Raw genomic sequence first — 24,008 nt, 5'->3', positions numbered from 1 at the left:
TTTGATAAGGAGAAATGAAGGCTATCAGGTGGCACATCATAAACAGCAGAGAAAACCTAGCCTTTGTTGTCCACACATACACAGACATTCATACTTGTGCTCCCTCTGGTCGTTGGTTCAAAGCCGTAAACTCAGCTCTTCCTGAGGAGGGAACGACTGTGCCCTGTTTTACAGGGGAAGTATTTCTGCGTCGTGTTTCTAAGCTTTTTCTTTTTAGTTTTCTTTATCTTAACATGTATGTGCAACCATTCAAGCGCACTTATAAACAATGTGTTAGGCTGTAACACATTGTTTATAAGTGCGCTTGTGTAGTTCCGCATCATTAAAGGTCACTCCAGGGGGCCACTGAGATGGAGAACAATTTATGATTGGCACATGTTTTGTGTGTTCATGCGCTGTTAGATGAAGTAATTTAAACAGAAACACACACATCAGTGGTTTTACATTTTTATGTATGCCGTAAGTGCTTGATTATCTTAATTATCTAAATATTTATTTTGACAGTAGGTTGTAGTTACATGGTTTCATCTATTAGAAGCTATGATTTTGGCACAGTTGAATACCAGGAAATTGTCTCAAGACAAAAAAAAGTACCAATTAATTGTTGCATTGTTGGAATTTTGTCAGACCATTCAACATTAATACAGCAGAATCACAAATTCCCTCTTTTTTAATTCTACTTAATCCCTGTGAAGACTTGTGCCCTGCATTATTCCCAATGAGACGGTAAAATGCGGTTTGTTCAAAAAACCCAAAAAACACTCCTACTAGAGCTGCACTGTGTGTAGGTCTGCGTGCGTTCCACTCCACATGCATTTATCAGTATTTTTCTTGCAAACTTGATGACGAGGCCCCTTTGTGCTTAAGAAAGTCAGTGGAGAACCATGAACTGTTCTTCCCTCCTGTGTGGGTGAGACCTAATTGCCCTCTCGCTCTCTCTTCAATCTCAGGTAGTTTCTATGTGCAAGCCAAAAGTACTGCCCTAAAATAAGTAAGATATTCCTTTGAGCGCTTCTGTTGTTTCAGTTTTTGCATGTGTGTTCATGTTGCTTGCAGATGATCCAGACCCAGAGGGACAGGGATTCTGCCAGGCTGGTTTCAGTGTGGATTTCACCAAGGTATAGACTGGAGCGGCAGTTACCCTTTATTACCCAAAAACCTCCTGCACACAATTTGTCGCTTCTCAGAGTTCACGCAGAGAAGACTCCCATCAAAATTTATGGGTAATGGGAAGATCAGAGAGCATTTGTCCCTAGAGAAGCCTCCACGCCCGATGTGACCCATCGCCTCGTAACACAATAGACCAGGCACACATAAACACACTAACATATACACACGCATTCTTTCACTGTATAGTCAGTATGAACCTTGACCTTTCACTCATGGTCCGGCCTTACCCTCCTTACGTACAGGAAGCTGTCATTCTCTTCAAGATGTCAGAAGGCAGCGGGAATCATATGGGCACATTCACACAGCTATACACATTTTATAAACCTCTAGTCACACTTGCACAATTTATTTAATAACAATTCCTCCAATATGACTAAGCCTACTTAATTGTATTTATTCCAGGAAGGAAAGCTGGTGGTAGGAGGACCTGGAAGCTTTTACTGGCAAGGTAACTGAAACAGCAGTGTGTAAACCTTTGTTTGCTCTCTCTCTTGCAGTGATTTCATCAGTGGGACAGTGTTCAAATCAGAGAAAAGAATGGAGATGAGTTTAGCAGTCGGGACAGCCCACCTACACACATATGCACACTGGACACACTTTCCAAATCTTACCGAAGCGAAGGTGGAAAAAAAATGCGTCCCTTTCTCTGCAACCCTTTTATATTCGCTTTTCCTTTCCTCCTTTTTTTTTTTTTACTTAATGCGTCGCTCTGTCTGAAACGGTGTAACAGGAAGTTGGTGTTTGGGCTCTGTAATGAGCTGATCAGGGGGTAATGGAGTGGAGGACCTGCCCCTCTGCTCCTCAGAGGAGCTTGGGGAGCTCTGAGGGGAGAGGAAGAACCTCAAGCCGAGGCAGCAGAGTTGAGAAGGACAAAGGAAAGGGGTGGCAGAGAGAGAGAGCAGACAGGACGGCCTGAGTGATAGAGCCCGGCGATGGAGATGACAGAGAGAGAAGTGATGGAGTATGTTGATGAGAGTCAGACACAGAGCAAAGAAGCAGAACGATTTATCTCCTTGATAAAGTCAGAGCTGAGGTCAGTCAGATTGCTGGATATGCATGGGTAGTCTAAGCAGAGGGATGAAGTGTCTTAATAGGTGTAGACACAGCTTGAGTGTGTCATAGTTAAGCTGGGGAAGTGTAGCGGTACTCCCCCTGCTCCAGGTGTTACAGCGCGTGTGTGTGTGTGTTATCCAACATTGTGCAGCTGCTTGCAAGGAGAAAGGACACAATTATTCATCACTTGAACAAACTCATTTCTCTTTGCTTTCTTTGTAACCTAATGATCTTTGACCTCTGAGGCACATCAGCAGCTTAAAAAAAAAGAATAACGTAAGACATAATGTGTTTTTCAAAAAAGAGAGAAAGGAAATAGATTCATTTTTTTATTCAGAGATACAATGATTACTTATTGTTAAATAATGAATGCTGTGGCATAAAGGACTGCACTAGACAGACATCATACACACCCTAATGGACTGCTCTCTCTCTCTCGCCGTGCCCTCAGCACTGGCACGGCAGCCTGCCTCCAGTTAAAACACTTCCTCCAAATGTTTATAAAAGCACTCAGCCTGGATTTTATGGCCTCTAATATACAACAATTATCTTCAGCCTTCAGCTTGATTCATCCTCCAACAAACTCACATAAAGCCTTGTTATCGCTGAGTGAAAAATAACTCGAAATTAGCAGCACTGATTTATGCATCTCTGTTAACAGTTTATCTCCTCAATCAGGTTGTAGTTTAATAATGAGTCGACACGGTGATATGAGATAAAGCCGGCACAGTGTGTGAGAGAGGGAGGATGAAGGGCTGCGAGAGGAGCTGAGGGGAGGGTTAAGAGGGCACATTTCCCTCCCCATCAGTACACACACATTAAGGAGGATTTATGGAAGGCTGAAGGCGGCCAGAGATAAAATCATTTGTTTGTCTGACCTCTTGTTCTACAGCAGAGGAAGGGTGTTGTTTGTGTGCGCACACCTATAATTCAGAAACCTTGTGATGGAGAGGGCAGCATTCTTCTTGGGAGTTTTTAAAGGCGTATTGGCCAAACGTATCAGCTTTTTGTTCTGCAAGAACTAAGATGTGTAAGTGTTTCTGCCTCTGAGAGGATTGTGCGCTGTCTGTGTCTTTCATGTGGAGCGAGCCGTCCAGCTCCAGCAGTTATCTGCAACAGTGGACAGCAGGGCTCCCTACACGGAGTCTGAGCTTAAACCGCTGCCTATAAACAGATGTGGCTTTCAGATTGATTGTTTTTCTCCATCCGTGTGTGTGTGTGTGTGTTTGCAGGTCAGGTGATGACAGCAGGGATAGCCGAGATACTGAATGGCTATTCGTTAAAGGCAGTGCTGAGACAGGTTTCAGGAGAGAAACACACAAGAGCTGCTGAAGACACACACGACGACAGCTACCTTGGTAACATGCATTAACAAACACACACCCAAACTTACATTCAGGTCTATAATTATTTAGACAGTTTTTGTAATTGTTGCCTCTGTACACCACCAAAGTGGATTTTTAAATCAAACAATCAAGATTTAATTAAAGTTTAGAGTTTCAGCTTTAATTCCAGGGGTTTAACAAAAGTTTACTATTCATTCTTTAAGAGTTACGGCCATTTTTATACACAGTCCCCCATTTGCAGAGGCTCAAATGTAGCTGGACAGCTGACTGACAAGCAGGTGAGGTTGTTCTCACATCATTTTAAGTTAAACAGAAATTAAACGCAAATTGTTAAGCTTTCTTTTTTATCTTTTCAATGAAACTCTTAATATGAGGTCCAAAGAGATACAAGTAAAGGAGGCCATCATTCGTCTAAAAAGGAAAATAAACCTATCAAACAGATAGCAAACGCCCTAAGAGAGTGGCCAAATCCACAGTCTGGTACATTCTTAAAAAGGAGTGCACTGGTCAGCTCAGCAACACCTTGAGGCTTGAATGACCGCAGAGGTAAACATACTGCAGGATTCTTTGTTTGGTTAAGAAAAAGCCCTTCAAACACATCACTAAAGCAAAAACATTGTGTATTTCTGATACTTTGCAATAAAAAAGACTTTCATGATGGAAAGTCAAGAGGCTTTGCAACATAGTGCAAACCACTCTTTACACTCAAGGACAAGAAGATCCGATTTGACTGTCAGATGACATTTAAAAGACGCTGAACATTTTCAAAGCAAGACGAAGGAGAGAAACAGCTCATGATCAGAATCCTACCACATCACCCGTGAAACATAGTGGAGGCAATACTATGTTATGGGCATGTATGGCTGCCAGTGGAAGTGGGTCACTATTGCTCATTGATATAACCACTGATAGAAGCATCATTATAAAATGTGAGGTGTGGGGGCTGTGCTCTCTGCTCTGAGACAAATCCAGCGAAACTGATTGGATGAGGATACTAAAATGTGCAAAAGTGACCCAGGAGTTTGTCATGGCAGAGAAATGGGATATTCTTCAGTGGCCAAGTCAGTCACATAATCTCAACCCTACAGAGTGTGTGGTTCATTCTGTACTTCAGGCAGTCATTGACTGCAAACGATTTTCATTGAAGTATTAAAAAACCTTCATGTTTTAAATTAGTTCATTTTCCCTGTTACATTTGAGCCTCTGGAAATGTCGGAATACTTATGGACCCAACTTTATGAACAAATCATAACACAATTGATAATATTAGACAACTGCAATTGAATTATAACCACATGTGCAACTGATTTCTCCGTAGGTTACTCTGTGGCAGTGGGAGAGTTTACGGGAGACTCAGAACAAGGTGAGAAATGCAAGAATTCATTAGATTCGAGGAACCTCCTGAGAACATCGGCAGTCTCTCCTGCAGCGCCGTCTAAAACGTTGCATGTTTGCGCTTTCTCTGAGCGATAGAGAGTGGACAGCTGTGTGACTTTGCCTTTGTCTGAACTTAGCGGCAGTAATTAAAACTGTCTCTGTACGTCTGGGTCATGACCCTGAGTGGACAGGACTTCAAGGACTACTGATAAAGGGCTTTCCTGTCCTCCATTTGGAGTGATTAGAATGATTATTGGCAGACTCTGCAAACCTCTTCATGTCTAGAGTGGGTCCAGAATCACGTCTGGATTTGAAATATTAGGTGAAAAAGCGCTCAGGCATGCACATATTTGTGTTTTATAAAGGATTTGCAGGTGGGGGAAAGTGCCTTTGAATTTATCTTCAGCTTTTCAAATGTGTGCTTTTTAGAGCCAGAATAAATTCATAGAAGTTATGAGTACTAGAAATGTACAAATCCTTTCATTTTTTAAGTATTGTACCGCGTAGATACACTCTGGTATATAATCGTGGCTTCTCTTTAGGTGCTGCTAAAGTTCTTTTTGATGCCATAACTTTGTGTGTGTTTCAAACGGGACAATTTCAACCAAAACTAAAAGAAAACAAAATGTTTCCAGCCACAGTGTCACCACATCACTTTTTAAACCAATTTTTTTTACTTCCTCTTTAAACAGCGTCACCACACGGTTTCACGTTAGCTTTATACACCCCCCCTCCCCAGTGTCGCTTTGCTAATCAGCATTTAGTGGGATTTTTACGGGACAACCTTGTGTTTACATACCCCCATACCAACCCTGCAAAGGCCCTGAACCGCCTAAAGCGCAACACATGTCAGAGAGTCTTAAAGAGAGCCTAAAGAGGTTACACATGCCTGCTGATGCACTGTGTTGTGGTGCAAAGTTTGTTGTGGTCTTGTTCCCTAAACCCTCTTCAGACTGGAGAACTGGTTGTAACTGGGAGCTCTGAGTGAAGATGAAGCTGAGAATTACTGGTTAATAGGCCCGCGGTTCAGCCTGTTGAGTAGAGCCAGAAGGCAGGAAGTGGGGACTCTGTCTTCTCGCTCTGGGTGGGACCCTCAGATCGTCACTTTAAGTTCACAACACTGCACTCATCAATCAATACACACGCAGAGCCCGAGCATCCAATCACTTACTTTGTTCTCTGCGACACTTGGCTGTGAGGTCGGTGGGGGTTTCAGGCTTTTGAGACAAACCTCTGTCACTTTTTTCCCCACTGTCTTTTCCGCTGTGCATCTTTCTCGCACCAATTTGACTCTTTGCTTTATTTTTATGTTTTCCAGAGCTGTTAGCTGGAGTCCCAAGAGGAGCGCAGAACTTTGGATATGTGAGTATGGACGGACAAGCCAGTTAGAAGATCGCAGTTTCATTTAGAAACAACCAACTGAGAGACAAAAGAAAAATGAAACAGTGGGAAGTCCAGCAAATATAGATGCTTATTTAAAGTATGTTAAATATTTGAATAAGAAGAAATATCATATGCTGTAGCCTTCACAGTCACCAGATCTTGAATCAACTTATTGCATATGTGGGATTTTTGACGCTTTACTCCACCATGACCAAACACTTTTCAAAGAAATATCTTCGAGAAGAGTGATGTTCATTCAGTTGAGTGCCAGTGACTTGTCGACAGATATCTTAGATATAATTGGCGGCTCGGTAGCCTAATAAGACATTTCATGCAGATGTTTCCTTTAATTTGTCTTGCATCTGTATTCCATCTGCATGTAAACTTTTATTGTGAAGATGTGTGAAAAACCTGCACTCAGACACAAACATGCAACATGAAGTCTTTGAAATTTGTCTGCTGACACAGAAATCTACTTATGTTTGCGCGTATGCCAGTAAACTTTAGTTTGCCTCTTTTTCTTGTATGGGAACTTGTCCCCTGGGCTCACTGTGTCAATCCTCCGTAATGACACACAGCTTCTGCTGCATATGAAGGCCAGTGGCCCCACGTAACCCCGCTAGCCCTCTTTGACACACAAATACACAAACACACGACCTGTGACAGTGTGTTCCTCATCCCGACGTTGTAGTTGCTGCAAGACTGTCCCTTGGTGTACAGACTGGATGCCACAGAGTAGGAGGATGTAGCTGGTAATTGGTGCAGTAGATGGAGTGATGCAGGTAGACCTGACAGTGGAGTAGCTGTCAGTCCTGATCAGAATCTCTCTGCAACATATTTGACAACTGACAGCAAAGGAAAATGAAATCTCAAGTTGTTGATTTAATATTTCTTTTTACACGTCCTCATCCGTCTGTGTTCATAAGTCTATCCCTCTTTAGTACGTCTCTGAGACATGTGTGATTGGGTCAGCTTGTATCCTCCACATGTGAGGGTGTGTGTGTGTCTGTGCATGTGTGTGTATGTGTTGCCTCCGGCTCCCTCCATGTGGTTGTTATTTCAGTTCTTATGAAGGAATTCTCAGCCTTCCCCCCCTTTCCTCCATCTCTCCCTGCAACCAGGGTTAAAAGGGGGGGGGGGGATGAGGGGAAAATGGTAAAAGCACAAAGAGGATGGTGGTGGGGGCGGGGGGGTGTTCGGTTAAATAAAACAGTTTTTTTATGCGGTTTCTGACTTTTTTCCAACATTCTTTATGTGCCTGTTTGTCAGACTGCTCCGCCGTGTTTACTGCTCGTACACTAGGGGGACAAAGCTCGGTGCCTTATTAGTCATGTCTGCTTGCTTTAGGTGGCGATGATCAACTCCACCAACATGACGTTCATCCAGAACTTCACAGGGGAACAGGTAGGGCCATCAACACATCACAGTCTCAGACTATCACATATACGAAGCAGCGTATTTGAAATTAGTATTAGATGAAAGTCATGCAGCTTTGTCGGGGTTTGGTTAAAGTGCTGTAGCCTTCCTTCCTTGTCTGTCCATCAGATGGCCTCCTATTTTGGCTACTCTGTGGCTGTAACTGACTTAAATGGAGATGAGTAAGTAGAAAACATCTCGGTCTCTCCAGATGCTTACACTTTCTATTCTATGTATGATCACTAATTCTTCACCCTGCCCTCCCAGGACAGATGACGTGCTGGTTGGAGCACCCCTTTTCATGGAAAGAGAGACGGAGAGCAAACCCAAGGAGGTGGGCAGGGTATACCTGTACCTCCAGCTGGCTCCACTCACTTTTTCTGAACCTGTCGCTCTCACCGGCACCTACACTTTTGGACGCTTCGGCACAGCTATCGCACCGCTAGGAGATGTCAACCAAGATGGATACAATGGTAGGTCTGAGCCTTTCCAAGTAAAGGAGAAAGGGGAAAAAAAGATAAATTGACATGGATTAACTTAATCAGAAAAATGAAAAGATACAAGTAGAGCTATAGAAGGGGACAGATATGGAGAAGGGAAAATTTGTTTGATTATATTTTTCCTAAACCTGAATGAACCTTCTTTTATGGGCCAATATTTTCAGGTTAACGTGATAAAAGAACAAATCTTTTTTTCTGTTCCTGTGCTGTTTGCATGGTTATGTCACTGGCTGAGGAAATGCTATCAGATGCTGCTGTGTGAGAAAACCTAAAGTTCTCCTGCCAATCAGGAAGTGTAGTGATGAAAGGTTGTCCGTGTGAGTGGTGTCTTCCTGTGACGATCCGCCAAAGGTCATGTGTCTATGTGTGTCTGAGTTATTTTTAGCTCACCAGATGTGCCCTGAGATAAAAATCATCTGGGAGTTTTTGTCCTGCAGCCCGGAGTTCATTCCTCTTCGATGTGTTTGTTTTATCCCCATATTGATTGTACAAATACAGCCACACACACACAAATGCACACCATGTAGCCTGGAGCCCAAATGTTCTGCAAAACTAAGGCTTGTTGATTGCAGCTATAAAAAAATTGAATGAATGAAGGCGCATCTAAGCCTCCCATCACATCAATCCCGCTGAATTGTCCTTTATTTATTTATGGAGAGCATGTGTTAATGAGCCTACCACGCCTTTACAGTCATTAACCATTAGATCAATAACCACTGGATCAATACTGATGGTTTTTCAGACTAGAAATGTAAATAACATCTGCTCTCTGTTAGCGTGCAACAGTCTCTGAGGGGCACTGATGTGACCTAAGATCTGCCTCCTGAAGTGCCATGGAGACAAAGTACTTACTGAGAGTTAATCTATTGAGTGCACATCCACGTCTGTGCACGATTTCATTATTCAGTATTATAGTGTAGAATCTCAAAGGAGGGACTGTGATCAAGGCTTTCAGCGGCTTTTCTTTGCTAATGTCAAACCCAAACCGTGGACCATACCTGTGCCCTCGTGTGTCCGTGTATAATCAGAAACAGACCGGTTTCTTTCTCTCCGATGAGCTCTTCCACATCATGATCATCACTCCATTTCCAAGATTCTTCTTAAAAGTGGAACCATACCCATTTTGTCTCATCTCCGTGGCTTTACTTGCTGTCAACTGTCAACACATTGCAATTTAGCTAATTTCATTTTCCATGTGGTTTCTTTTGTTTTTCATTTTTATCGGCCAACGCTGTCAGTATTTTTCACAAAGTGTCGGGCTGTTTTTGTCTGAGAAACAGTTCTGTAGTTTTGGTCTCAGTGATCACAGTGGGTGTTCAGTGGGTGTTCTTGATGCTCTTCTTTTTGCTGCACATTCTGAGATGTTGTTGAGCAATGCCCATGAGTGACTTTCACATTATGTGAAGACTTTTTAAAAAAAATTTCTTAACTCAGCTATTCAGTTATGTACACATACCCACACATAGACATACAGACTCTCACACAGGCTCATATATACACTTGCACACACACATGGTTGCATTTATCGTCTCTACCCCACAATCTGCTTCATGTGGAACTAGTTGTTTAGACTGAGAGAGGGGGGGTCCGGAGACAAACAGGATATCTCGAGGTGCTTGGACAGCTACAGTGCTAATGGGTACTTTAATACAGGATGGTGTGACACAGAAATTTAGAGGTAAAACAATAAACTCAAATCTGCTTCTACTTCATCTGCACAGGAGCTTACTGTATCCGAATGCTTATATCTCTTTCTTTGCATTTAGATCCCCCTTTCCTTTACAGATACTTACTTCATTAGTCACACCTTGCTAGTACCGAGTTGGTTCTTTTTGCCTTCAGATCTACCTTAAATCTTCATGGCATAAATTCGACAGTCTGCTTAAAACATTCCTCAGAGGTTTTGGTCCATATTGACATAATTGTATCACATAGTTGCTGCAGATTTGTCAAGTACGTGGTGCAAATCTGCCATTTCACCACATCCCAAAGGTGTTATATTGAGATTTGGCAAGATGCTTTCATGTCTATGCTTTCATGTTGTTTACAGCAGTTTTTGTAGTGGAAATCGAGACTCGTCAGACCAGGCGACGTTGTTCCAGTCTTCTATTGTCCGGTGTTGGTGAACGTGCTAACTGTAGCCTTAGTTTCCTGTTCTTAGCTGATGGAAGTGGCACCTGGTGTGGTCTTCTGCTGCTGTAGCCCATATGCTTCAAGGTTCAAAATGCTGTGCATTCAGAAATGCTCTTGTGCATACCTTGGTTGTAACGAGTGGGCATTTGAATTGCTGTTTCCTTCCTATCAGCGCGAAGTAGCCTGGCAACTCTCCTCTCACCTCTGACATAAACAAGGCATGTTTATGTCAGAGTGTGGGAAAATCTCAGTATATCAGCACTTTCTGAAATACTCAGCCAACCATCCTAACCAGTGCTAACATCCATACTATGTTCAGAGTCACTTAAATCACCTTTATTCTCCATTCTGATCACTCTCAGTCTGAACTTCAGCAAATTGTCTTGACCATGTCTACACCTAAATGCATTGCGATTGGCTGAGTGTATATATCTACATGTCTGAAGATATTTCTAAAGGAAAGGTTAATATTTTGGTGAACGATGTGCTGATTTGCTTTCCTCTTGAGAGTTAAATCAGAAAATATGTTCCAGAGTAACAAAATACAACTACCTACTTTTTACACGTTACACTTAGAGTACAATATTTCATCCAAGACATTAACCGCTAAATGCAACAAGCTGTTTATGCACTGTTTTAGAAGTTTAAAGCATACGGTGGTAATGACTCCAATTTAGAGAGGCAGGTTTGTTTACATTTAGCCAGGTTAACTGCTATGCTCCGGTTTTCATCTGGCCTCTCACCCAGTGACAGCTAAGATAGGCTCCATCCCTGCCATAACCCTAAGCAGATAAGAAAACGAGTTAATATTCTTTTCCTCTGTTTCCATGACTTGGTACCTTGTTCCATTTCCTATTTAAACAAATATTTCCCATGCTGAGCATAACATAAACAGTGTTTATAGAGATAAGGATAGATAAAGCTGAGCCAAGATTAAAAATAAATTTGTAAAAAAAAAAGTAGAAAAACAAACAAAAAAAGACGTAAGTAAATGGCCTAGCTGCCATGATCGCTCAGTTTATGACGGTCAAGCTCTTTTCCTTTCCTCTTTCCATTTCCTTGTACCTGTATAATTTCCTCTGCTCCCGTCTCAAAGGGACTTTAACCCTGTTGATGTCTAAACCATGCATATGTGTGTGTGTGTGTTGTCATCCTTCAGACGTGGCAGTGGGCTGTCCGTTCGGAGGTGAGGAGCGTGGAGGGAGAGTATTGATCTTTAATGGCAACAAAGACATATCCACACAAGGTATGACGCTCAGCCAGGAGCTGAGGGCGGCCCACGCCCCAAGTGACAGTTTGCCTGGATTTGGATTCACTCTGAGAGGAGGCCAAGATGTGGACAACAATCAGTACCCTGGTAAATACTCAACAAATCGGCCCGTCTCTACTCAGCTCCCCGCGTTATAATCAAGATTCTCTCTCAGGCTCGCATTCTTTCGCTTCTCGACTTTCCTTCCAGCTCCTCTCATTACAGCCTTCCTCCTCTTCATTCTTAACCTCCACATTTCACCGTTCCCCCATGCACCCCTCCACTACCATCTCCATGTTCTCCCCATTTTTGCTTTCCTCCTTTTCTCTGGTAAAGTCATCAGAAGCGGGTATAGGGATTTGTGCCATGAACTTCTGCCGCATCCATTCTTTAGAGATTTACAGTACTCGAGTAGGAGAGAAGACATGAGAGTGGGAGAAAAAAAAGAAGCACAATAACACATTCTCCTCATGTTCAGTCTGCCAGACCTACAAGCCTCTGTGTATAACCTCAAAACTGTGAGCAGACAAAGCAGCATTCAATCAACTTACATGCAGCAACTCCCTAGCCTTTTTTGGCACCTTCTTACTATACCACACACCTTCACCTTATGTCTTCTGAAAATAATGTCAAAACTAAACTGGAACACACAGAGAAGGGGCCATTTGGAGGTTTTTGTAGAACACACAAGTTTCTAGTCCACGAAAAAGATTTGAAACAAAGCAGGTCTGTAAAACCACGCTTTTACTACCTCATTTTCTCCCCAATTTGGAGCCATCCGGCTCTCAGCATTAATTTTGCTTAAAGCTTCCACAGATTGGGCTGAAAATGAGAATTTGTTTAGTTTCACCTTTTGTCTTTGCCCCCTCCTACTCCCTCTTTGGCGGTTTCCCTTTTCATTCTGCTGCAATAACAGATTTCTTCATTCCACAAACAGGATACAAAGGGAAATAATAACGCGCAAGTTCACATGCATGGCTTGTGATCAGTTTCACTGGCAGCTAGCAGAGTGTATGTTGAGCACGGGCCAGGCTCCAGGTCATAGTTAGACCTGCGCAGACCCACTGCAAATCAGAGATCAGAATTAAAAACAGTGTACAATAAATACACACACAGGAGTTACAGGTTAAAACTGGCGGAGGCCCTTTGGGAGGAGCACGCAGAGAAGAAACTCATGGGTGGCACAGCTTTCTGCCAACACACACACAAACGTATAAACACGCGCGCACACAGACGTGCAGGGCTCGTGTCGTCTGTCATTAGAGAGCTTGCTGACGGAAGTGAGGCACACACACACGCACACGTTGTGTCATTGGCAGGCTAGTAAAGTCACACTGTTCAAAGGAGCCTGAGACGTTTGATCAGCATTATGAGAGGACTGCAAAGGCGTCTGGGAGGCCTGCTACAGCTGCCATGCGCTCTCATTGTGATTAAATGTCATTAGTCGACCACAGGAAGATGGATGATGACTGTGCTCCAGTTTTATGGATTTTTATCTTTAAGAATCATTTCAGATATTTGTCTTTGGATTTCAGATCAAGCAGCGTGGAACTAAACGAAAGGTAGATAGGACAAAACCTGAAAAAGCAGGCGGTACAGGGATCAAAATAACACACACAGCTCACTGCTTCAAATCAAGCTTCATTAAATCACAGACATATCTGATTTTGTGCAAAACGGCCGGGGTCAGTTGTGTATCACATTGCCTTCAAATGCAATTTTGGTTTCATTTAACAGGTTAAAGGCCAAAAACCCACAATGTTTACCCGACAGTCGCTCTCGCTGAAAGACTTTTTGATTCGTGTTTATTTGGTTGGAAAGTGCAAAATTGATTAAAGGCCTCCAAATCAACTCTAATATTTGGCGCCCATTTTTATTCTCATTTCATGCATGATACAGGGCCTTGGTACAGCCACTCAGTCTAGCACAGGTTAACCTTCCTTCTAAGTAACTTTCCTCTGATTGGCTGCCCCTCTCAGGGTTTTTTGAACAGCAGGTGGGTGGCGCGTCAGTGCCTGAGATCACCGTATTAAGGATTTAACCTCTCAGTGACACCTCACGGAGCCTAGAAAGTAGCAAAAACTGCCTGAAACAGAGCATTTAGAGTAATCTGAGCTTTTGGCACACCGGGATTACTATCTCTGACGTGTTTAATATAAACCACCTCTCAGCACTGGGTATATATGACAAAATAAATAAAAGCACTAAGTGTGTAATAGGTGCAATTTAAACAAAACCTGCCATACTATGCAATCTAGAAATAATCCAGGCAATTATCCTGCTCTGTGGTGTAAAAATAGTGTTTCAAATGTGTGTAATGGCTGGCAATTTATTGAATTGTCCTAAAACACCACACATGAATCCAAGAATGAGGAAAACCTCTCTCTGAAAAACTACCTCTTTTTCCACTGAGAGCCACTGATCTTTGGCATTTCATCATCGTGTCCGATCCCCCGCAGCTTTCAGGGCATACATCCACTGACAGCTTGACAGTCTGTCTAAACTCTGGATGGAGGTTGTGTTTTCATAGCCCAGGATGGACACCATCAGCTAGCAGCTCAATTACCGAAATCATACCTGCACCTAGAGATGCCCTCGTTGAGTGATGCAGCCTGCTCGTGTGTGGCTATGGCTCAGTGGGTCTCTGTACACACACCAACCTCAAATCAACAGTGGTGGGCAAGCTTTCCTGTGTATACGGAAATGGAAATGACATGGAAAAGGAAAGTAGGCCGTTGGTTGATTTAGCTCCGGATGAAGCCATGTGCAAACTTAAACTCTTAACCCTGAAGGCACCCTATCCTCAAATAAGCCTCATGTCATGCGTCTTTTTTAGCAAATGCAAGCATTAAAATAAAACAGCCAGCTGATGACATGAGTGGAGTTACATTTTCCAGGTTACATAACTGCTACAGTTGGATGGGCTCTCCCTCTCACCTCCTTCTCTGTTTCTGCTAAAAAACACACCTTCTTCTGATGGCTTTCACAGATTGTGATTTAAAAGCCAAACATCATCCTTTTCTGTCTACACCTCACCTTCTTCTGCTTTTCCCCCTCCGTTCCCAAACTCCAAAATACCAACATCTTCACATCCGTCCTCATTGTAGCATTTTTAGTATAACACACACACACTTACATAGTGACATAGCACACCCCAGGAGAAAAGAGACAAGGCCTAAATGTTTAATGCTGTGGTGTCAGGGGGACTCTGCGACTGCAGCCAAAGGCAGAAACAGATGTGCCTCACTCAGATTCAATTAGTCCCTTTCTTCTTAAATACACAGGAGAGGAGTGGCACAGCAAATGACAAGCGAGGGTTACAAGACTACACTTCCACTTGCTTCCATCCGTTGTCCTCATGCAGCAGGTTACCACAACACGAAGGGGCTGGTAGTTGATATTAGTGCTGAAATAGTCAGCTGATTAATGATGCTATCAGCACAAAACTGATTAAGTGTCTCTCGCTGTTTGTCTTTACAGTTTTGTTATGATATATCAAAGAAATTCTAGATGGAATCTGAGATGCTGCAATTTTTCCACCGTGGAGATTTGAACTTTTGCCCTTATACCCAACCATGGAGACTAAATTATTTAAAGGCCCAACATTAATAAACTAATCATAAGAATAATAAGAGATTAATTAATAATGAAAATAGTCATTTTCTGTAGCCCCCGTGGCCTCTCGCTGTGCAGTCTCTCTCAACATCACACGGCTTAGGTTTCTGCTGCATCTGGCAGCGGTGGCTTGCATCCATTAAGTGCCTCTCTTCAGTTTCACATTGTTTTAATCAGCTCTCGTGTGTGTGTGTGTGTATATGTGAGTCCGTGTCGGCGTGCGGCTTTCATTGGTATGTGTCCCCCGACCGCAGCCATTAAATACCGGCTCCATTTTAAACTTTGAGAGCCAATTAAAAGTGTGTGTTCATCACAAATCCCATGAAAACAAATAAAAATCACATATAGATGAAATCTGGTGCTGCTTGCAATTAGGAGTCGTTGCTACGCGGGCTGTTGGGAAATGTTGCTGTTTAGCGAAATGTGATTGTGAGCTTTCTAATGGCCCTGGAATGCAGCGTGGGGTCCCTGTCTGACAGCACAAACACACAGGGAAAGCACACGCATGACACAGTCGTGCAAACGCTGTTTGTGAATTTAGTCTGAAGAGGGTCATGTGTGAAAGGCAAAGCAACACGATATCAGAATATCAATTCTATATGACAGTCTGCGTGTGTGTGTAGCTGATTTGTGTGTAGTTGATTTGAGAAGTCTGTGTCTGATGAAGATTGCTGGAGACCTTGAAATCAGTCCCATCTGTGGCATTCTTTGAAGCTCTCTGCTGCTCTCTCACTACGCAGATCTGATCGTGGGGGCTTTTGGCGTGGGCAAGGTGTCAGTGTACAGGTAAACACAAAAAAATGTGCAAGACTCCCAAGTTTTGGGATTTTGGATCGTGTTACAGGTATGCATCTGTTTGTTTGTGTATGTGCAGGTCACAAGCTGTGGTATCTGTGGAAGCTGAAATGATCCTGACCCCCAAAATCCTTAATCCCGACGACCGACAGTGTCACCTGCCTCAGATGAATATCATGGTTACCTGGTAATTACAGTCTCTCCGATTCATAACCATGTATTAATATAACATAGCCTGGTCAAAGTAAAGTCACACATTCATATTTTGATGGACCACCTTCAGGTGATGACGGCACGCATTCACGATGGCATCGTCTCGATAAGCTTCTGCACTGTTACAATAATATTCTCCACTCTTTCACAACCTGAGCCTGATGAATCTCGGCATTATCATATACAGATGTGGCCCTGCCATCAGGGAAGAAGAATCTGTTGATGGAAAAACCCGATGAGTCTGTATATTCAGATAGTTAAACTGACTCCACTGCCCCACAGGCTTGTATGACAGGCACTAGACGGGGCAAAGTTGTGTGTGAACACAATCCCTGAATAGTGCTCATAGGTGTGGTTACAAAAGTTATGCAGTTTCTTTTTTATTTGTTTGTTTGTTTTTCTTTCTTTTTTTTACTAACACTGGATTTTTTGCCAAAATCCAGTGTTAGTAAATCTGGCCTCAGGCGTGATGGGTGTATCACTCCATCTCTCTTCCTACCCCGGTGCACCCATCACTCTGGAACAGGGTAAATCTGGACTCCTTTTTCCATTGCTCCAGAGTCCAATCTTTATGCTTCCTGGCACATTGAAACTTTTTTTAAATTAACATTACTGATAAGTGTTTTTCTTAAGGCTACACAGCTGTTTAGTCCCAAACTCCATGAGCCGTCTTTACATTGTGCATGTGGAAATGTTTTTACCTTCACTGTTAAACATGAACGTTCTACTGTTGATTTCTTTACAGTCTGATTTTCCCAGCATAAATGATCCCTGATCACAGTCAAGATTTTTTCCATCTACATTTCTAATTTGAAGGTGGTTGGCCGTTTAGTTGCCAGCCGAAATGTTTTAATCACTGCAGTAATTATCCAATAGAAGGCTCTTACCTGTTGGTTTAGTTAAATCCAGGTGGTGACCTTTGTTTTTTGGCCAGGCAGTGTATTAACTGTGATTGAAAGCACCAGTATATTAACTTCTTCAGCTGCCCTCTCCTTACCGATAGACATAAACGTTACACATTTTTTGAAACCAGTACTACTCTGACCAGATGCTGACTCCTTGAGCTTGAAGGAGGTTAGTCAAAAACCTCCTTCATCCACTTCTAATTTCACTGCCATTGTTTACTTTCAATCTGACTTTTGGAAACGGACCTATTTATACATCTTAACTGGATATTTATTGTTGTACCAATGTTTTCATGCAGCACTCTTGGCAGGGTCCCTCTTGAAAAAGAGATTTTGATCTCAGTCAGATTTTTTTTCAAGGTTAAATAAACAAAATCAAAGAAAAACAGAAATCTACAAGAGTACAATAAAAGAATGTGCATCATTACAGAAATCTATATTCTGACTCTGCTGCACATTTTGCAATTAAACAGGCGAATCCTTTCCCACAGAATAAAACGTTGATTTCCTTTTGTTTTGTGAGATGTTTCTCTAGCTCGTCACCACAGTCTACAGTTTGTTGTAATTTTTTCCAGCTGGGTCACTCTGCCGCTTCCGTTTGGCATGGCATGGTGAGAAAAAGGCGGTCGAATCCGCACCTACGGTCGAGTTAAAAATGAAGAGTGACAGCTCTTAGTACCTAAATTAGACACTTTTCCAGCGTTAACGCCTTTGGTCAGTTGTAAATTATATCGCAGTTTGGAAAAACGGACCTTGCGTGTGTTTGTGTGTGCGCAGATGTGTGAGTGCATGTGCAGGTGAATGAAAGTTAAAGGGATCAAAGTCTTAAGCAAACATAAGACTAATGAGGCCCACTGCTGCTCTGAACCTCAGATCTGTAAAAGAAATAATCCTGCTCGTACTGTATCCTAATATGCTGTGCAGTATAAAGTTTCCCATTTTACAAATTACACCCTCACTGACGCATGTGACAAATATTTCACCTCTGCGCTCTAGATGTCTGCCATCGGCCAAAGTCCGTTTGTCAGTGTCTCTGCTGCAATAACACAGCAGCCCACTGAAAAAGCCCACTCATATGACCCGGAGCCTTAGATTTACGGGGCTCTGCAATTAATCTGAAACGGCATAATTCTGTTTTGATTATATTATTGTTGGTGGGGGTGAGCACGCTGGCTTTGAACGGTCTGGGGGTGAGTTTAGTTGAGGGGAGCCAGTCTAAAGGCTCCTGCGGCTTCGCTTCAGTCTATTGTTGGTCCTGACTTTTTGGGACAGGAACTGCTGTAGGACTGTTTGGACGGAGAAGTGGGCTCGGCTTTATGCCATCGCGGTGTCTGCGTAGTGGTGTGTGAATATTGGCAGTGAGAGAAAAAAGAAAGGGGTTTGGGCTGGATTGACATAGAGCCTTATACTGTGGAGTATTGTCAAAACAAAACTCAGCCTATTTAAATAAACCGCTATAAAATTATGGTCCAAGGTATGGAATCAAATAGGACTTTGGACATATGCAAACACGCAGTGATTCAAACAGCAGCAATAGAATTAAAGGCTGTTTGAGTCTCTTGTGTTTCAGAGACATTTCCCTGCAATTTGAACTAGAAAGGAGCATAAAGGGTGAAATCTCCAGCCTGTGCTTCATACATCTCCATTACATTTCAGTCACATAGTTAAGTATCTGATTTCCTAAAAAATAATTACCCAGCGGTCTTTGACTCTGAAGGTGGTACAACAACACTGAGTGTTTGTCTGAAGTGCTTCCACTGTCTTCTAAAATATTCTGTCTGCTCCAGGATCAAAAGAATAAAACATTTGTACTTTTCCCCCCTCAAATACAAACAGACATGGTAGCTTTAGATGAAACAGGTTCTTGCACAACAGGAACTGAAATTAAAGCATACGTCGATTATGTTTACATGTTTTTTAAATAAGATGCTTGTTCTTTATTTGTCATTTCCAGCTTCCTTGATTAGGTTGTTGTTACTTGGAAGAGGTTAGAGACGTTCAACCAGTATTTTCTTATCCAGTTTTTAAATGTGAGGGAAATGAGCTTTTTAACTGTGGGTTCTCTTAGCTTGACAGATCAGTTAGAGGAGACGAAAAGGCAAAGTTTAAAAGGAAACCCACTCACTTCTTTGGTGGTAAGTGGGGAAATCTTTGTTGATGTTACGCTCACACGAGGGAAAACAATGACAAAATGATTGTGACTTTGTGCAAACTCATTCATCGCCTTTCCAATGGTTGCTTCGATGGTGGTTACCAGATCTGTGACCACTCACAGTCAGCCATAAGGTGAAGTCTGCTCTCAGTCTGCAACTGAATGGGGTCCAGTTGGAAATCACACGTAGTCTGTTTTTGATAATAGTCAATGTGATGAATCTGTTGCTGCTTATCGCAGATCTTTGCCATCTACAGACACAGAAATTCACATTAAACAGAAATTCATATATGGACAGAACCTCACAAATTTGAAACAGAAATTCTGAAATCCTCCCACAAATAGTGACATCTCACTTTGTGACGTCTGTAATTGCCTTGCAATCAAAAGTGTTGGCTGCAGCTACTTGCAATCGGCCTGTGATAGCAAAAACATTTGGTGCGATCACCGGACAGCCACCGATTTTCCTAGACACAAAGAGGATGTGATCCTATTTTTACTCTGGTGTGACTGAGCCTTGACATGTTTTCCCTATGAACCCAAGAGGCAACGGCATGTTCTGTTCATAGCTTGTTTGTGAGGCCAAAAACAATTTGTCCCAAGCTTAAACAGCCCTTTTAAAGATTAGCTGGTAATTATTTTTTCAGAAAATCTCATGCTCAGCTCTCTGATTTCAATGTAGTGGTTAAGATGCGGCACAAACTGGCGCTGGGAAAAGAGGATGAAGAAGTAGAGGAAAGAGAAAAAGGCGACTGGTCTGTAGCAAGTTTTAGGGCCTGTTATTTTAGAAAAGAACTGCGCAACATGTTATCCAGTCGTCTTGGAAATGTAAGTGTTTATATATGAACCAAATGGCTACACTCAAGGCCAGGGTCAAGAGAAACACTCATAAAAAGAGGGGCGGCGACAACAGAAACCATTAACCCCCCCCCCCCCTCTCCAATTGTATGTCATAATGGTCTGGGGGAGGGGGGTTTCCGACACTGTGCAACCTCAGAAGCAGCTCTGATGCAGAATATCAGTTAATTTCAACTATTTTGTGACTTATTTAAGGCTAGAGGAGGAAAGTTCTATACAGTAACAGCTAAATAAAGAGCCGGGGCTGTCGGCAGTAAACTAGGGGTCATTTCTGTGTTGCGTGCACTTAAGTTTGGCATACAGTGCTTATTAACATCACACTCGAGCATACCCTCGAACACCGCACACATGCAACACATATTTACTACGTGTGAAACTACCTGAAGAGGTTATAATGACTCAGGGGAGCATTTTTTAACAAAAGAGAACCTGCACTTTGTCATACACACACACGCAAACTAACATCTGCATCACACTTGAAGAAAAACCAGCTCATCATCATTGTGTCATCTAATTGGGAACCTAATTATTAGCAAACACAGGAATCTGCAACAGCTGCATTCTGCTTGTTAGTGAACTGAAACCAAAGAAATAATGATCATATGAAGCACTGTAATTCCCTCACACTGGCTCACACTTGCTGAGTCGTCAGTGTAAGAGGAGCATTGCATCCACAAGCTTCCCCAGATTAGTGGTTATTAACAGCACAGGCCTTCCTGTGTGAGAGTTCCTGTCCTTGATTAAAGTGGCGATAACGCACATGCACGCTCAGAAAAAACACTTGCACATAGGGTAATACCCACATAAATTGAGGAAATGCAGAAGTGTTTCCCAGTCTCCCATATCTGTGTGTCTAATGGGCAGGGGGCACTGTGGTAATTCCCCGTGCCCCGTGGAGTGCAGGAAGGAAGAAGTGCCTTGTTTGTGGGTTGTTGTTTTTTTTTAGTCATTCTGATTTTTTTTTAACATTTATACAAATGTCATGAGAATGTGTGGAGAACACATGCAGCAAATAAATGAATAAATAATAAAAATTAAATTAAAATGAAACTTCTAGCTAGGATCTTTGGAAAAGCCATGTTAAAAAAATCCTTTCTCTTTAACAGCACTTGGGAAATCCCTTAAAAAAAAAAACCCTGACATTTCCAGTAGTGTGCACCAGTTTGCGTTCTCTTACACACAAATTAACTAGAACTACCATCGGAACACATGTGAGACTCAAATTTGTTACCTCTTGTCTCTTTTTCCAATTTTCCTTTCTCGTAGCCTCAAAGTGGATGTTTGTGCAGCCGTGAGTGGTGTGGGCATCCCCAGCTCTGTAGGTAAGCAGCTGTGCAGTAGCTGAAATCGGCTCTGCTGTACATACTGTATCATTATTAGAGTTTCCTGCTGGGAATCTTCTGCTCTTATACACCAATCAGAGTGGAGAACAAAGGTGGGTGTGAGGAGCAATAGATGAGATAGAAGACACACAAACACGCAAATGCAAATAGGACTTTATCCCATATCTAATGGAAAGTCACATCGAACCCAGACCCTTTAGAGCATGGCTGTGAAACATAAGGCCCAACAAAGACTTCAGTCCACAGTGGAAAAATATGAATTAATAAAAACTGTATGTTCTCTTTGTACAGGGCACCCTGGGCAATCTGCTAACAGATTTTTTCCTGTAATTTTATTTATTTATTATAAAGAAAACACCCACTGTTGAAGTTGCAGTTCTTTTACTTACAATAAGAAATTTTCAGGAATTAAATATTTAGTTAAATGTCTTTCACTGCTTTGCCCTACTTAAGATCAAAGTGGGCTGAATGTGGCCCGTGATGTCAAATGAGTTTGACATCTCCGCTTTAGGTTCAACAGTTAAGTAGTGTCGGATTGGCTGAATCGTCTACCTGTTAACTCAAATTTAATCTCTACTTATTTATTATTATCTTCTGTGCAGACCTGAGAGCGGAGCTGCAGCTCGATTGGCTCAAAGGCTCCAGGGGTGGAGTGAAGAGAGTGCTTTTCTTGGACACCGAGCAGCCTCAGCGCATGGGACTCCTGAGGCTGGGTCACAGTCGCCCACGTGCATGCCTGAGCTACACAATTTACCTCAGAGTGAGCAAATCAAACCGTGCACACGAACACACATACAAGAAATAGTTAATGAGCTTTGTAAGTGAGGTTGTGAATGACTGACAGCACGTTTCTCTCATTCTCATTCACACTTTATTCCAGGAGGAGGATGAGTTCAGGGACAAGCTGAGCCCCATCTCACTCGCTCTCAACTACAGCCTGGCTCCAGCTACTCTTGACCAAAGTCTTCCACCTGTCCTTAACCACTACAGCAGCACCTTCCTCCAAGAGCATGTAAGCATACATGTTGTATGTACATATAAACACATAATGCTGTACAGTACAGTGTACACGGCACATCAAAGAAGGATTTCTCCTTAGTTGGCCCTGTTTAATGGATTCTTTGGGGGAGCTTTTCTTTATCAGAAGAAAGGAGGCTTTAGGTTGTTGAAGACCTATGGAACAAATTTGTGATTTGTGACACTGGGCTGTAAAAATTGAACTAACTCAACTTCGCTAAGCCCAAAAGAGATCCAGAATCGACCTGAGATCATATTTTATTCAGTCATTGCTTGATTTAAAATGCTTGTCTTGGACACAAAAAGACTGACTCCCAAATATAAACCATCTGATTCACCTAAAATCAACTTGGAGTCTATCATTTCCCGGGATGGGACAGCGCAGTTTACCTTTGCAGATGAAACTGTTATAATCTAGAGTTTGGAGCAGTATATTTACTTAATAAAAATAGCAAAAAACTAAGAAAGGCCCTGATGTACGCTAAGATCCAGCTCTAGGCCATTTTCAGACTTGTTATGATGGAAGAATATGCACTCGATTGGTTTCGCTCCCATGTGTGAATTGAGTTAATATAAACATTAAGAAGCTTTTCAGCACTGAACTATGTTCACTGGAAACATGGATCATATGAGGTCATGGTGAAAAGAGGAGCACTGCCCATATTGTTTATCGTTTTTAATAAGAAGGATTTATTTTATTGTTTCCATTAAAATTAGCTCGCTCAGTTACACTTCCTTAAATTTTTGGACGTTAAGTGTCGTAATAAAACAAAACAGCAACAAACCGAGGACTATCATAGTAGCCGCAGAGAGACAGAAGTCAGATCTCTGCCCAAATCAGGCAGCAACACAACAAACCAAAGGCCTGTGTGAATGTGTATATGTTATATATATAGAGCACCTGCATCCTTCCGTGTCCTCATCTCACTCCTCTCTTTGTGCCCCTCTTCCTCTCAGGCTTACATCCTCCTCGACTGCGGCGACGACAATATTTGTATCCCGGACCTCCAGCTCTCTGCCAGCATGTAAGACGCGGCGGCACCCTTTGACCTGAACTTCTAAACACCCAACACTTCAGACAGCCAAACGCAGGCACCCACGCACACACAGCGAAACCAAAGCAACTGTGTCTGTTATTCCTCACACAATGCGCCAAGTTTACACTAAAGTTGCTCACATTATGGCCCCGTTTACCACGGAGCGTGTGTTTGTGAGTGTGCTCGTGTGCATGTTGCATATGTGAATTAACCTATTCTCCACAGTGCTTCCAGCTGTTCGATATCTCCATGGCAGCATTATGCAAACATCCTGTCAGCATTTACTGACTGATTAACACACACACGCGTGTGCTGGTGGGGTTATTGTTGGGGTCGGAGGTACTGCATTCTTTGCAGCTGATGAGATTGCACATGTCCAGTCCCGAAAATTATTAACTAGAATTTACAGGGGAAAAAAACACATTTGTTTTTTTATATTTAATTAC

At 42.4% G+C, this 24,008-nt stretch overlaps 1 protein-coding gene across 1 annotated transcript in view; it reads left to right on the top strand.

Moving 5' to 3' along the window:
* Window positions 1-24,008, top strand: part of itga8 (integrin, alpha 8) — a 41,844-nt gene that overhangs the window by 5,231 nt on the left and 12,605 nt on the right. The window contains exons 5-19 of the mRNA XM_082553081.1: window positions 1,057-1,118; window positions 1,573-1,618; window positions 3,456-3,581; window positions 4,888-4,932; window positions 6,265-6,308; window positions 7,677-7,733; window positions 7,875-7,927; window positions 8,013-8,218; window positions 11,538-11,735; window positions 15,983-16,028; window positions 16,117-16,224; window positions 21,432-21,487; window positions 22,111-22,268; window positions 22,389-22,520; window positions 23,483-23,550. Of these exons, the coding sequence (XP_082409207.1) occupies window positions 1,057-1,118; window positions 1,573-1,618; window positions 3,456-3,581; window positions 4,888-4,932; window positions 6,265-6,308; window positions 7,677-7,733; window positions 7,875-7,927; window positions 8,013-8,218; window positions 11,538-11,735; window positions 15,983-16,028; window positions 16,117-16,224; window positions 21,432-21,487; window positions 22,111-22,268; window positions 22,389-22,520; window positions 23,483-23,550 (1,405 nt within the window). The remainder of the gene's footprint in view (window positions 1-1,056; window positions 1,119-1,572; window positions 1,619-3,455; window positions 3,582-4,887; window positions 4,933-6,264; window positions 6,309-7,676; window positions 7,734-7,874; window positions 7,928-8,012; window positions 8,219-11,537; window positions 11,736-15,982; window positions 16,029-16,116; window positions 16,225-21,431; window positions 21,488-22,110; window positions 22,269-22,388; window positions 22,521-23,482; window positions 23,551-24,008) is intronic.

The sequence above is a fragment of the Aulonocara stuartgranti genome, assembly GCF_965226115.1.
Source record: "Aulonocara stuartgranti genome assembly, chromosome: 11".
NCBI lineage: Eukaryota > Metazoa > Chordata > Actinopteri > Cichliformes > Cichlidae > Aulonocara > Aulonocara stuartgranti.
The sequence above is the reverse complement of the archived record's forward strand: the minus strand, read 5'-3'. Positions and strand labels throughout refer to the sequence as shown.